At 61.7% G+C, this 15197-nt stretch overlaps 1 protein-coding gene across 1 annotated transcript in view; it reads right to left on the minus strand.

The window, feature by feature from the left end:
• The window catches only part of Notch1 (notch receptor 1), a 40359-nt gene extending 25418 nt beyond the window's left edge, over window positions 1-14941 (minus strand). Inside the window, exons 1-2 of the mRNA XM_090330945.1 lie at window positions 14632-14941; window positions 13479-13557 (exon numbers count right to left, since the gene is read on the minus strand). Coding sequence (XP_090187071.1) covers window positions 13479-13557; window positions 14632-14698 — 146 coding nt within the window. The 5' untranslated portion in view covers window positions 14699-14941. The remainder of the gene's footprint in view (window positions 1-13478; window positions 13558-14631) is intronic.
• Window positions 14942-15197: the final 256 nt, after the last annotated feature.

A 15197-nucleotide genomic window follows, 5' to 3' on the forward strand; every position in this document is an offset into this window, starting at 1 on the left:
GGCGGGAGCTGGCCTTGTCCCACTTGGAGAAAAGGCTTTTTTCTTTCCCAGCCGCTGACGAAGACACCATGCGGGGGTGGGGCCGAGGGAGCTTGAGGATCAAAGCCTGGGCCATCTATGCCTCCCTGCACACTCTGGGGCCCTTCGCCAGGCAGACCGAGGCTCCAAGAGGCGGGAAGCGGGCCGGGTGCACACAGGCAGACTCGCCCCTCGCTTGGCCAGAGCCGGCACGGGCGGGCTGGGGCTCCAGGACTCCCAACAGGGCAGTCCTCCACTGACCATCTTCAGGTGACATCACCTGTTGTGGACCTGCCCAGAGACCATGTCACGTCCATGTCCCCCAACACCCTGAACGTGGACCCCCAAGGAGAGGTCTGGGACAGAACCGGCTTGATCTGGATTTAGCCTTGCATTAGGACGGAACAGCGAGAGTAAAATACGCCCAATAAATCAGGCGTCGGCAGCATGGGCAAAGGGCGGCCGGGAGCAGGTGCAGCGGTGGAAGGCACAGCTGCTCCTGCGGGTGTGGCAGGCCGCCAGCGGGGCAGGAGCCTGGCAGGCGGTGGCATCCACGGGGTATGTGGTGGCTGAGAGGCCTCATTGTCCTCCCCAAGGCCAGCCGGGCTCGGGGACACCTCTGTGAAGGCGGCTTTCCCGCCAGGCCACCACTCGCCACCCACGCCTGCAGAACAGGCAGGGACCACCCCAAAGGTGCGGGGAGCCAGGCAGAAGGCTGAGAGGGACAGCTGGGGGCCAGTCCCAAAGGTCTTCTTCCACCCCTGCCCCAGCTTGAGCTCAGGGAGGCATCCAGCCTGGCCTGAGTTCAGGGGGGCCTGCAGCCGAAAGACACCACCACTTCCTCCCCTATGGACTCAGACGTCCAGCGGGGGGGGGGGGGGGAGCTTCAGGCTCCAGCTCAGCCCCAGCCAGGGGCACCAAGACCTACCAGCTACCCAGTGTCTCCACACCTGGCCTGGCAGGTATGAGCAACAGGAATGGGGACCTGGGGATGTCGTACCCAAAGCCTCACCCAGCCAGGCTCTTGCTCAGTGACCCACTGTCAGGGCTGAGAGACTGGACAGGAGCCCCATCCTACCTCTGAGGGGCAAGAGCTGCCTGCCAGCCACCACTTCCCAGGGGCACACAGCCTTTACCAGGTGTGCCCTGCAGGAGCCCCTCCCCGCCCCCTCCCGCACTCCCCTGCCTTTTCTCCTTATATCCCACTTGGTGGCCTAACCGTGCTGGTGCCTTGGCCTGTGTGTCCTGGCTGACAGCAGGGGAGTGGCAGGCAGGCAGGCTGGGCCCAGGAGACCCTGCAAGGGCAGCGTCTGCAGAGGTCCAGCCCAGCACAAATGGCCCCTGTTGTCCCACAACAGCCGCCTCTTGCTTTGTTCACGGCTTCGCTATTTCCACTCCAGAGAAATGTGACTCCCGAAGCATCCGGGGGCAGATGTTACTGTGACCTTTCACCCGGGACTAATTCTAAATTGTGCTGTTTTCCTTTCCAAACTAAGCAGCCATCTGCCACCCCCAGGGGACAGATGACAGCTCCCTCTGCTCCAGAACAAGGAGGAGGGAGCTGAGGGGACACGTGGGGTGACTTAGTGGCTCTTGTCCTAGATGGGTTTATGGAGAAGGGGGACAGCCACGCCACAGGTGGGCGTGGGGCATCTGCTGGAGCTGAGCTGGAGGGGGGGTCAGAGGAAGCTGGGGTGAGGAAGGAGCGCCCCAGGAGTGGAGAGCAGCTTGCAGGGCCCTCCACAGCGTGCAGCTGCCATACAGCTTGGGTGGGAATACTGGCGCTGGTGTCAACTGAGGCCATGAGTGTAAATGAGGGGTCAAGGGTGGTTTGGGGGAAGGGGCTCAAAGGGCCTGGCACGGCAGGTGGTTGGAGAGGGGGCAGGGTTGGGTTTGAGTCCCAGATGAGACATTTACAGGATGTCATGCAGACCTTCCCCAAAGCCTGCTCCCGAAAAGCTGCCCCTCACCACTCCCTGGTGCCAGCAGCCTGGACCCAGGGGTGTGGTCCAAAGGGTGGAGAGGAAGGCCGCACGAGCCAGCCCAGAAGGGACGGCCTGCACCCCTCAAGTCCACACCTCGATGACAGTCCCCAGGCATGGTGGCAGAGGGGCTACCTGCCTTCAGGAGGCCCTGGCTCCCAGCCTATCTCTCCCAGAAGCCCAGAGCTCCCCAGTAGCTCGCAGTGACTCGGGGCTAACGGGGTTAACAGGTCATTGTCCTGGTCCCGGAGACTAGGCTATATCCGCCCCCCCCCAAGCCTGTCAACCCCTCCAGCCTGGCACGCCCTGCCTTAGCCCCAGAGGGCAAGTCTAGGATATGAGCTGCCTGCCCAGGAAGCTCCAGCTCACGGGTGCCAGCCGTGTCCCCAGCAATGGCTCGGGCAGCCTCCTCTCCAGCCTGCCCTGCCCACATCCTTGCTCCCAGTCTGATTCTGTCCTGCACCCAAATCCCCAACCCTAGGCCCAAAGCCAGGGCCCTCCTGCCCCAGGCAGCCTGTCTCCCCGGGGCCACCGCTGCCCAGGCCATTGCACAGCCTGTGAGTGGGCAAGGGACACGTGGTGGCCCTTTGAAGCGGTAGAGGCGTCAGTACTGAGCCGGACAGTAGTGGACAGACCTGAGGCTAGGGGGTCCCCAGCTGTAGCACCTCCACAAGGTCAACAACCTCAGCTCCACCCCTGGCTGCGGCTCGGGGGACGGGGACCTTATCCCTTCCCCTCCCTTGAGCTGAGGCATGTGCAAGTGCCCTACCTGGGGCCACTTCCTGTAGAAAGAACAGATCTACTAACAAAGCCCAGGAAACTGGAAACTCTCAAGGCCCACAATCCACCCCCTCCAGCCCCCAGTACAAAGAGCTATGACACACAAGGTCCCAGCTTCTGCTGAGGCCTTTGTCCAAACACCTGTCTGAAGGCCAGTTAGAGGTGGGGTGGGACAGGATGCCCCCCCCCCCAGCCTCCTGGGGTCTAGCCTTCTGCTTCCAGCTTCTTTTCCCAGCTTTTTTCTCCCTGATGGGAGAAAGGCGCGCAGACCCCATCCCACCTGCTTCAGCAGTGCCAGCCAGGCAGGGGGGGCTGAGGTGTGGTCTCCCCTCCCCCAGCCCAAATGGGGCTGGGGTCACTCAAAGCCTCAGGGGCCCCCCAGGAAAGTGGAAGGGCATCAAGGACTGCAGAGTGTCTGGGGCCCAGACACGGAGCCAGGCCAGCCTAACAAACACAATCCCAGCCTCTGCTCAGACCAGGCCAGAAGGGGGCAGAGGGGGAAACGGGCAGGTACAGCATGCCCAGAAGCTGGGTCTGAGTGTGGTCCAGGTTTTCTGGCCCAAAGAGCTGTTCCCAGCATGCTGGGCTCTTTTGTCTTCCAATCTTTGCCCCCAGTTGCATCCTCGGGTGTTTAAAATACTCGGAAAGAGGAAGCACCGGAAAGGCAGTGCTTCCTTGCTTGCTTGGGGAAGCCCTTTGTGTGGGGGAGAAGTGGGACCAAGCCACCCACCCTCCCTCCCTCCCGGGAAGCCCCCTGCCCCAGGGAAGGAAAACAATGCCCCGGGGCCTGCTATGCACTGCGGCCACCGTGGGAACCACTGTGCCCCTTGGAGGGGACATAAAGGCCCTCGCAGGGGTCAAGCAGCTTCCTGGATGTGGCAGCGCTGGAACAGGCGGTGATGACCCCCGTGGGGCCACCCCTCCCGGCATGCTGAGGCACCGGCGCTCACTGGTGCCTGGGGAGCAGCCTGTTTGAGTCCTGGGTTCCAGTCCAAAGTCTTTTCCCACTTAATCTCCCCACAAAAACAGAGCCCTGACCTGCAAGCAAGGCTAGAGCCGCCCTCCCCACGGAGGACCCCCACGGGCCGGCCTCCTCGGTGGCCTGCAGGTGCACCCAGGAGGCGAGGAATGGTCACTGGCTGCTGGGGGCCTCCGAGCCCAGCCCCGCACCCCACGGCTGCTCAGACCCAGCCAAGGCCATCGATCCACACCAGGGCTAGTCCTGCCTGGAGGGCTTAATCCAAAACTCGATTCATTAAGCCAGCAATCGCAGACTGAGCTCCACGCCAGGGCCAAAAATGATCTTCCTGCAACTTCCACGTCTGCTTCCCCAAGGAGAGGCCGTCAGGGGAGAGGGAGCAGGAGGCGGCGGCCGGGGCCTGCTCTGCCACGTGGGCCACTTGAGGTGGACACTGAGCTCAGCTGAGGGGTTGGGGGCAGGGGCGGTAGCCACCAGGACCCCCTCCCCTGCACACTCCTGCCCAGGAAGAAGCAGAGGCCCCACCCCTCCCTGCTCTGGACTACCGCGAGAGACGAGCCTGGCCTCACTGGGCCTCCATGGGAAACCTGCAGCTTTGGGCAGCGCTGACCCAGGCCCACCCCGTCCTAGCGGCCTCGGCTTAGCAGTCCTTAGCCTCTCCTGCCCGCCACAACCTCCTCGGCAGCTACTGCTGCGGGTCCTGGGAGGCAGACCCACGATCTTCCCAGGAAGGAGGGAGAGGAGCTGGCACCCTCCCCGCCCAGGGGCCTGGGTTCCAGTCTGACCACCAGAGCTCCCCAGCCAGGAAGGGCGGACAGGCAGACAAGCCTTCCTTCCAGGAGACAAGCCTTCTTCCTTCTAGGAGGTGCTCACTGAAACACAAAACCCCAGGGGGGCGGGTGGGGCACTGAGTGAGAGGCCGGGGAAGAGGGGACCCCGGCTCCACCACCCCTCCTCCACACCAGGAAGGGTTTCCTGGGCCTGCCAGTGGGAGGGCCACCCCACAGTGGCAGCATCGTGTCAGTACCACAGACGTGTGTCCCCCGCCCCGCTCCAGAGCCGACTGGGCAGATGAAAGGAGAATGTCTTGGTTCCATTCTCCCCAGAGCCCCAGGGTCAGCTCTGCCCCACTGCTCAGCAGCTCCCCTCTCTGGTCAATGTGTGGAGAGGCTTCCCAGACAGGGACCCCCCCCCACTGGCTGGGCCCTCCCCATCACCCTCCCCCATCCCTGGACACTGAGCTGCTTCCAGACACAGCGAGCACACAAGCCGAGAGCCAGCCAAGGGTCCTCTGCCCCACAGGTACCCTTCAGGGGCTGGCCAGCCTCTGGCCGCCCCGTCACACCTGTGGGGACACTAGAGGCCAGCTGGTGACGGCTGGCCGAGGGCTTGTTTTCTGTGGAAGCACGGGGGGCTGCCATGCTGATACACAGGTACCAGGCCCTTACAGGCACCAAGCCAACACAAAAACACCTCCCAACCCCCACACCAGCCCACAGCCAGCTCCCGGGCGTGTGCCATGCCCGCCCCGCGGCACGCCTCCGTGGGTAGCACCCACGGATCCCGTGGTCACCTCTTACAGACCCACAGTGCTGCCAAAATGACAGCTTCCAGCCCCAAGAGAAATGCCAGGCTGACCATGGCCTGTGCTGCCACCAGCTGCCCTGTGAACTACGAGGTCCCCCTGCTGTGGAGACGCTGGAGAGGGAGCCCAGGATGAGCCCACAGAGCCCTCCCAGTGGCCCTTGACTGACCGGGGGACAGCACATATGCCTCAGAGTTCAAGTCCAGGATGGGGGGCTCCAGCCCCAACTTGGGTATCTGCAGAATGGAAGTCTATCCTATCTTCAGCCTACAGCAGCTGCCCAGCCCAGGGGTTGGCCATAGTGGAAGGGTATCCCTGACCCAGCCCGGGCTCTGGGACACAGCCTGGCCAAGGGACACAGCCTCACCTGGCTTTGGCATTGGGATCTCTGATAGGGCTGGAGCCACTCTTGTCTGACCCTTGGAAGTGGGGGGGTCCCATCTATGGAGCCAACCCGCAGAACCCAGGACTCCACAGCAGTCCCCCCCCCCCCACTCAGTATCTGCCTCACTGTCTTACCGAAAGCTGTCAGGGAAAAACACATACATTGGAAGCCCTGGCTTGTCCCCCAGGCCTCACTTCCAGTAACTGTTGTTTCCGCTCCCCAACAACTGAAACTGAGAGGAAATGGTGGGAGGCAGGTCCCCAGGCCCACGACGGGCCCCTGCTGTTAACCCTGGACCATCTTTCCAGCCCTGGACACCCACACTCTTTCCCACACAGCTCAGCAAGGGCCGCCGGGAGAGGTCGGGCTCAGGAGGGTGTGTGTCGCTTGCCTGGCAGGGCCTGGCCTGCACGCAAAGGGTCTGGGGCAGGGGAGCCACCCTCACGAGGACCGACAGGGCATGTAGGGCACGCAGGCCCCGCCCCGGCCTGGGCTGCACTGGGGGAGGCTGGCCTCCTCGCTACCTGCTGGATTGAGTTTATTCAGCAAATCAGCAGTGTCACCAGATAACAAGGGGCTCATTTACCCAGCTCAAAAGGACAACCACTTCACACAAGTGACACTCAGGGTAGGTGACAAGCAAGTAAGGACTAGGCTGCCAGCAAGTTCTCCTGCCTTCCTGTGGCCATCCTTCCCCACAGGGCCAGACCTCTGGGGAAGCACAGAGGGGTTGGGGAGGACTCGGCAGCCTGTGGGCTGGACCCTGACCGTGCCAGCTCTCTGTGGTATGGGAGAGGGAGAGGGTCCAGGTAGTGGGCTGGCCTCGCGGCCTCCCTGGGTGCCGAGGTCACATCCTGGGTAGCTGTGCCTGCAGGGTTAGGGAAAGCTGGGGAGAGGGTCTGGGGCTCCCCTCAGATCACCTCCATCTGGAGCCGTACAAGCCCCTTCTGCGGAGAAGTCAGCCTTTCTTCATCTTACGTCATTTTATTCTTGTTAACAAGGTGGTGCCAGTCAGGTAATGAGTACAATTCTTTGGGGACATTGTCACCCCTGCCTCTCCCCCGCCCAAGCCCACGAGTCATATGCTTCATTTTGCATGCCAGCACTTGTTCCCCTTCTCCCCCGTTCTGTACCCCCTTTGCCCTCCTAAAAGACAAAAGCCCACCTTTCCATTTCCTGGGATTCATTTCTATAAACGGCATTTTAGGTGTGCAGAGCAGGTACGCCTCTGGGTTCCTCCCGAGTACCAGAGGCGTCTTTGCTAGTCCCTGTCTGGCCAGGGGGAGATGGGAACCCTGTAGCAGACTCGGCCACTTGGGGGTCACCAGCCATGCCTAAGAGCAACGCTGTCCACCTGAACCGACCCCCTGGCCTGCCTCAGCTCTCTCAGCTCAGACCGTGGACTGGCAGATGGGTGCCGCCCTTCCTCCTGGCTCCCCTGCCTGCTCCGTGTGTCCCTCCTCCCCGGGCGCCCACACACTCGGCTTTGCCTTCCCCCAACCCCCCAGTTCTGCCCTCAGTCAATGGAAACTCCCTCGGTGTGACCCCCGCAGCCTGCAGCCCGCATCCCGCCCAGAGTCTAGCACAGCCCCTCTCCCTGCACTGTCCCAGCATGTAGCACATGGGCTCCCCAGCTCCTCTTTTAGGCTGGAGAAGGAAGTGCCAGGCAGCTGGCAAGACCTGTGGGTGTGTGGGGCGGGGCGGGGCTGTGGGTGTGCCAGGATACTCCTGACTCACAGCCTGTGGCCACCAGAGCCCAGAGAGGAGCTGAAGATTCATTGAAGATGTCTAGGTGTCCGCCAGCCCCTTCCCACCTGTTCTGGGCTGATGTCAGCTAACTGGACCAGGATTCCAGTGCCTGTGCCAACCTCTGGCCAATTCCTGATGGTTTCCGGTGGCTAAGATTTATCCTCAGCGCAGTGAGGTTCTGACGGCACTGCAACACGAACAGACCTTGAAAACGCCGAGCTGACTAAGAGGAGCCGGCTGCGAGAGGCCATAGACCACACAGTCTCATTCATAGAAAAGTCAGAACAGGCAAATCCACAGACGGAAGGCAGCCTGGTGGCAGCCAGAGCCTGGGGGAGGTGGCTTAACAGGCAAGGGCTTTGCTGGTGATCAAGTTCTAGTAGCCAGAAGTGGTGACATATGATAATCCCTGCGGTGTGGTGGGGTAGGATTCTGGACTGGGCCTGACTGTAAGAAGTGGAGACCCTATGTCAGGATCATTCCATGAAATCCTAGGGCCCATCCCAGCTCTAGGGGTTCCCTGGCTATTTTAGAAACTATGGGGCCTAGAGTTTGGCCTGGTGGTAGAGTGCTTGCTTTGCATGCACGAAGACCTGGGTTCTACTCCTCAGTACCACATACATAGAAAAAGCCAGAAGTGGTCCTGTGGCTCAAATGGTAGAGCTCTAGCCTTGAGAAAGCCCAAGGACAGTGCTCAGGCCCTGAGTTCAAGCCTCAGGACTAGCAAAAGAAAAAAAAAAAAAACCTATGGCACAAGATAAGTCCTGAAGTTCCACTGTGACCAAGACTCTGGAAGCAGATCCCAGGTAAGATTCTGGGAAGAACTCTAGTGCATAAGAAACTTCATTCCATAGCTGAGTCGTTCTTCTTGTTGTTCAGGGGTTTTGTTTTGTTTTTCTGTGCTGGCCTAGGGCTTGAACTCAGAATGGGAGCTAGCCTTAGCTTTCTGCTGGAGCCTCAGCCTCATGTGTGGATTTTTTTTGGTAGTTAACTAGAGATGCGTCTCATGGATTTTCCTGCCTGGGCTGGCTTCAAACTGCAGTGCTCAGCTCTGTCTTCCGAGTAGCTGGTAGGCATGAACCACGGCTCTCAGCCTTGAACCAATGCAACAGTGTTACCCTAGAGTAGACAGAGCTACACAACCTGTGGGCAGGGGAAGGAGGGAAAAACGAGGATAGAGCAAGGAAAGGGGTGACACTGTTCAAAAAGAAATGTACTCATTTCCTGACTCATGAAACTCACCTTTATAATAACAGTAAAAAATAACAAAACTGTGATAGCACAGTCTAGGCCTTGTGGCTGAAACCTCTGATATCCAGCTCCAAGGGAGGGAGAGATGAGAAGGATGGCAGCCCAGCAAAAAGTGAGTGAAACTCCATCTCCATTCAAGAAGCCAGGTGAGGTAGTGTCTGTAATCCAAGCTCGAGAGGCCACAGGCAGACGAGCCAGCCTGGGCAAAAACTCAAGACCCTAACTGAAAAACACCTAAAGTAACAAGGTCTGAACTCAACCCCAGTAACCCCCCCAAAAAAGTTCTGGAGCTCCATCGTTCTGGCAGTTACACAATCTTACGTTACTAAATACCACTACTTTTCCAATGGCTAAATAATTTGCTATCCAAATCAGTTCTCAGCACCCTTGGGCTCTCAAAGCGCAGGACAGAGAGGACTGAGGAGATGCTGCAGCCCACACCTGCCAATCACAGGGCATCCCAGGCCTTGAGGCCAAGGGGTTGAGGACGCCATACCAGAGCCCAGTGCCCACAGAAAGCCTCGGCCTGCAGAACCTGTCTAGCCACCAGGCTGGACACAATTCCTGGGCACTGCTTCCCGGGGCCACCATCGCACCACAGGCTGTCCTGTCGGCTCCCACAGTTGTAAAGGGCTGAGAGCTGCCTCACCCGAGGCCCTAGTGTAGAGGCGGAAACTGTGGCCAGGGAGGAGACATGACCGGGGGTGCGAGGGTAGGGGGGACAGCTAACCAAAGCCAGCTGGGCTCTGTGCCTTCCAGGCAGCGTGTGCCAGGGTGTGCCCAGCCTGGGAAACAAGGGGGCTCAGACACTTCCCGAACCAGTCACGGTGCCCTGAAGCCAGCCGCTCATTAATGAGGGTGATGCCTCCCCCTCGGCCGCTGGGAAGGAGCTGTAAAGTTGTGGACGTGTCTATACATGAAAGCCAACGCTGATGCAAGCTGGCCACCAGGCCCTGCTCCCTCAGCACGGCTCTGCACGGCTCAGCCTCAGTTTTTCCCACCAGTGAACTGGGGATAAAATAAACAGGGCCAGCCAGTGGGCCTCTGCTGGGTTTACGAGGCCCATGAAAGCAGCTCCAGGCGTGTGGAGTTAGGATGGAGCCCCTTTCCCCGCCACGCCATGACTCTGCAGGGCCACAGCCTCTCCCGGTTCACAAAGACAAGGCACAAAGCAGGGATGGAAGGTTCCCTCCACGCACTGGGGTAGGGGGCCCCCAGGCTCTGCTGGCCTTGCCTGTTACAACCTCGAAGTACCAGTCTGCAGGAGGCTTTGGTCTGCAAGCCAGGCCCTCACACCTTGCAGAGACCCCTCTGGAACCACCCAAATCCTTGGAGGTTCCAGCATTGAGCTCTGCACCCCAGCCCCGAGCACCTCCCTCTGCAGCACCCAGACACAGGGCTTCCCCGGGCCCGGCCCTGGTCCTGTAGGGCCCACAGCTAGTCTCCTACCGGTCTTTCTGTTCATATCACTCCTTCAATGGAAACTGTTGGCTGGCCTCCAGAGACAGGGCTGCCCACAGATGCAGCTTCCTTCACACACACACACACACACACACACACACACACACACACACACACACACACACACCTGGTTCCTGCCAGACGCCCTCCCCCACTGCCCAGGCCTTCCGGGGTCTGCCTGGCTCCCACAGCTTGGGTGGCAGGTGAGTCTGTGGTGCTGCCCCTAGCCTGAGTGTGTGAGCACTGCAGAGACAGGAGGGCCAGGACGTGTCTGCCCTCCCCCTGAGGAACAGCACGGCTGCCGGAGACAGCAGGTGACTCAATGGAACAGCAGCAGGACCAAGTGACAGAGACGCACATGGCTCTGATCCTTCCCTCTCAGACCTCAGTCACTTCCCTTCGGGGTCACGCCCCAGCCTGTTTCCTCACGGCAGGGAGGGGCACCCAGGCCACTTCTCTGGGCCTCTCCTCTCTTTCCTCGTGCCTGATCCACACAGCTCCACCATCACCCCACCGGCCAGAGACACAGGGCAGCTCTAGCTGCCTCCCTCCACCCCAGCCCATCCTATCTGGGGTCCAGGCCTCTCAGAGAGTGGAACCCAGTGCACGAGTCCCACAAAGGAAACAGGAAGGACTTCCCACTGCAGCATCTCCAGTACCGAGTCCATAGGCGCTCCAGACAGGACCCACCAGCCACGACCTTGGGATTCTCTGAATTAATGCATTAGTTAATACCCATCTGCCCACGAGGTCCCCAACTCAACTTGTCAAGCTCACCGGCACATGTCCCCACTGCCAGTCATGCAGCTATCCGCTGTACAGATGGGAAGACGGAGTCTAGGCCAGCCGGTGACCCCACACTGGGGCCAGTGAAGAGCAGAATAAGCCCTCCACCGCGAGCACGCACCAGCCCCCAGCCTTCCCTTCCAGTTCCTCTGGGGGGAGGGCCCCCCATCAACTACCAACCTCATTGCAGGTGCACGCAGTGACTTAGCCCTCCCACCTCCCAGCCTCTCTGCCCTCATTGGACAAGTGTGAACTCACTCAGACGGACAACAGATCTCTCCAACTCCCCTCTCCTCCTCCCCCGGCCCCCGCCAGCCCAGGGCTGCGGCCTGCCCACCAGAGTCACCCACCACAGTCTAAGAGGCCTCGGTGGCGCCGGTACCTCCTGGGACTAGGGAGTTTCCTGACAGCAAAGGAATCAGGCTTTTCCGTTCCCGGGCTGGCGCCCCACAGGCAGCCGGCAGGAAGGCTCCTCTCCCTGCGTGTGCAGCATGATTCGTGGCTAACGTGCCACGACCTATGGGTCCTAGATCCTTCTACAGGGCAGCGGGCACTGTGCAAAGTCACGGCTGGATGCCAGCGAGGGGTCTGAAGAGCTCTGGCATGCACGCCAGGAAAGAGATGCAGGTCCACTGAGTGCCGAGTATACTCTGGGGCGGGGGGTCTCAAAACACCCACATCCAAACAGGATTCCAGACCTGCACTCAAGCACACCAACTGCAAGCCGAGTCCCAGCCTGTGTCTGACTATCTGCAACTAGACCTGGCTGTAACCTTGGCCTCCAGCCCTGTGGCCAGAGGTCCTCGCATCCATCCCCCTTTCTAATTGGATGTGCAGGATGCACAAAGAGGCCTCTGTGGGCAGAGCCCCAGGCCAAACTGAGGCAGCTTCTTGCCAAGAAGGACTGCTAGCTCCAGTGGATGAGATAAGGCCAACCACCAAAAGTTTATAGGGGTGGCAAGTTTGAGACTCAGGAGAAGAGGCCCAGTACCTGAGTCTATTAGCTTGAAGGATCTTAGCCCGGATGCTGGGGGCAAGCTACTGGAGAGGCTTTGGAGGTCTGTACCCTCAGGCAGGGCTGTGGGCAGGGGAGCAGGTGAGTCTGGCATGCTGCCAGCCAGGCTGCACCCATCCTCTGGTGGAGCTGGGACATCCCCCTCCTCACCTTCCCCAGCAGCCTTTATGCCCACTCCCAAGACTTGAGCAGAGGTAAGAAGATTCTTGGCCCTGCCCTGTTACCGGTGAGAAGCAGGCAGAGCCAAGTCCCCTCTGCTGTGGCAGGGAAGGGGGCTGGCTGCACATTCTGGGAAGCCACGCATAATTAATCACACCGCATTAATCGCTGCCCAACAATAGCCGGCTGCACTTCCCAGCTGTCGGCCTCTGAATGGAAGGAAACAAGATTTAGGATATCAAGCCGAGGGGCCTCAGCAGGGGGAGAGAGGGGCCCCAAAAATGCAAAAAAAAAAAAAAAAAAAAAAGCAGTATGCATTCATTAGCATCTGACAAAGACACAATCGGCTTTGTCCAATAAACTGCTCACAGACCTGCTTAATTGTCCTCAGCGTGGGGAGAGGGACTGCCTGCCCACAAGCCCTGCACAGGAGACAGCAGTGCTGGCGTTGTCAAGGGGATAGGCCCTTCAGCAATTGGAATGAGGGCGCACGAGTGGAGCCGTTTCTGTCTGCAGCCTCCAGGGCTGGGGGCTGTGAGGGAGGGCCGGCCTGCGATTCCAGCTCCTCCTCCTCCTCAGGGACAAACTCAAGTTGAAGGCCATTGGCTACAGCAGAAAAACTTCCCGCGGTTGACGGGTACTCACGGGGCTCTAAAAGGATTTCCCAACCTCTGGCAGACAACCCCCCCCCCTCCAAGCACACCCATTTTACAGCTGAGGGCCCGAGGCAGGAAACCAGAGGCACGAAGAGTCAGGAGGTGGAGTTGCAGCTGCCAGGACAAACCAGACTCCTGGCACTCACCCCATAACTACCACGCAAGCAGGAGGAACCAACAGGGACACCTCCAACGGCTCAGGAGTCCCAGAAGTGTGCAGGGGATGGGATTCGTTTTGAAAGTTTCCTGCCATGTCACCTGTCCAGAGGAGGGCTTCCGTGGCTTCCAGGTGACAGGTGCAGGGACCAAGTTTCTCTGTAAGTGCTCCAGAGCCCTTGCCCCCACCAAAGGGTTCTAGGGGCTTCAAGAAGAAATGGGGGGGCTGCAAATTACCCCCTAGGGCCTCAGGAGCCTGAGGGGCCCCAGAAGGCACGTTCCGAGGCCTACGGAGGAGCCGGCCACAGCAGCTCCACACACGGCTCACGGCGTCCACACACGGGCGTCATTGCTCGTGATTAAGTAAGTAATTGCGAGACTTTGTCCAATAAAAATCGGCACGTGACTGCCCGGCCTTTGGGCTCTCTCCAGAAGACAATGCCCCAGTGTTCTGTCCCCAGAAGGCAGGGGCTCTGTCCCACAAAAGCAACAGGTCCCCAAAGGGGCAGTACTCACACACAGGCCTCGGTTCCGTTGACCACTTCACACCTCCCTCCGTTCAGACAGGTCCCACCGGGCTGGGAGCATCTCAGGCCTGGGGAGGACAGGAGAGAGGGTCAGTCCAGGCTCTGGCTCTGTGCCCACACACCACTTGTTACACTCTGGATGTGATTTGTCACCAGCCCTGAGTCCTTGGAGACTGGTGGCATGGCGCTGTGTCTTGGGGGGTCGGGGAGCTGGAGTGGGGGGAGAAGGGGAGACTTCTGAAATCCAAGGGGAGCCAACATTCTGCCCCACCCGGAGTGGTAGCCAGCTGGTGAGGTGGCTGGCAGGTGACCCGCTCCCGGGGTGGGGAGGTCAGCAAGGGGGCCTGGGGGAGCTACTCCCGCCGAGGGTGGGTGCCCGTTAGGACCCTGGGCAGGGCGTCCCACCCAGCCACCGAAATGCGAAGGGACAGCGAGGGCGGCTGGCCACCACACTCTGCCCCCGCTCGTGGGAAAATGCGACAGCTGCGGAGCCCGCCGCCCCGCCCGCCAACAAAGCGCCGGCCAGGGAATCAGAGCGGCCCATTGTGGCCGGCCGCCCCCTGGGGCCGCGGGGCTGCGCCGCCCGCCCCGCCTCCAACGACACCCAATACCTGCCGGGCACCTCCGGGGGCCGGGCACCTCCGGGGCCCCGAGCCCGCGCTGGGGAGGAGCCCGGCCCCGTTCTCGGGAAGGGGCCACGGCCAGGCCCTTCCGCCCCCCCCACCCCCGTCCAGGGGCTGCAGAATTCCAGACCCGTCACCGGAGCCCGGCCTCCGACTGGTGGGGGACGAAGGGAGTCAATCACCCCGGGCTCCGAGGGGCGCGCGGGGACGGCGACCCGGCGTGGGGGAGCCGACGGGTGGGGCCCGGGCTGGAGCGGCGTCCGGGACCCCACACCGCGCGCCCCGACGTCCGCCGCGGCGCGGGCAGGAGACGAAAGAGAAGAAAAATACATGGCCCCGAGAAGCAACAGGAAACCAAAACCAAAGCGAGTCAAAGCGAGAAGTCGCAGGCCGGCGGGCGGCGGCGCGGGGCCGGGGTCCCGCCCCGCCGGCCCAGGCCTCCCCGCCGCCGCGGGCGCGCGCGGGGCGCTGCCCAAGTTTCCAAAGGGCGCGGGAAGCTGCGGGCTCGCGGGCGCTTACCTGTGGCGGCGAGCGCGGGCAGCAGCAGCAGCGCCAGGCGGAGCGGCGGGGCCGGGGGCCGCGGCATGCCTGCCTGCCTGCCTGCCTGCCTGCCGGCCGGCCGGCTGCCCGCTGCCCCGGCGGCCTCCGGCGAGGGGTCGGCGGAACTCGGGCGCACGGGCGCGCGGGCGCACGGGGCTGTCCCGCGGGCGGCGGGACGCGGCGGCCCTCGGCTTCCTGCTGGGAGGGTGGCCCTGGGTTCTCGGGGTCTCCCGGCCTCCCCGGCTCGTGCCCTCGCTGCGCCCGCGCCCCGTGCCCGGCGCCCCTGCGCTCCCTCCCGCGGCCGAAGCACTAGTGAGACGCGGGGCGGCCGCGCGCTCCGCCCCCGCGGGGCCCGCCCCGCCCCGCCCCCGATCCCTCCGCTCCCTCCCCGCGCCCCGGGCCGCCCCGAGCCTCCCCCGGCCGGGGCGCGGGGCCGGGGCGCGGGGCTCCGCGGCCGGGACCCCCCAGCTCCGCTCCGAGGGCGGGGGGCGTCGGCGGGGGGCGCCGGGGACTACTTCTTGTTCGAAAGTTTCTCGAAGCTAAAA

Source organism: Megascapheus bottae, chromosome 3 (genome assembly GCF_031878675.1).
Source record: "Megascapheus bottae isolate mThoBot1 chromosome 3, mThoBot2.hap1, whole genome shotgun sequence".
Taxonomy (NCBI): Eukaryota; Metazoa; Chordata; class Mammalia; order Rodentia; family Geomyidae; genus Megascapheus; species Megascapheus bottae.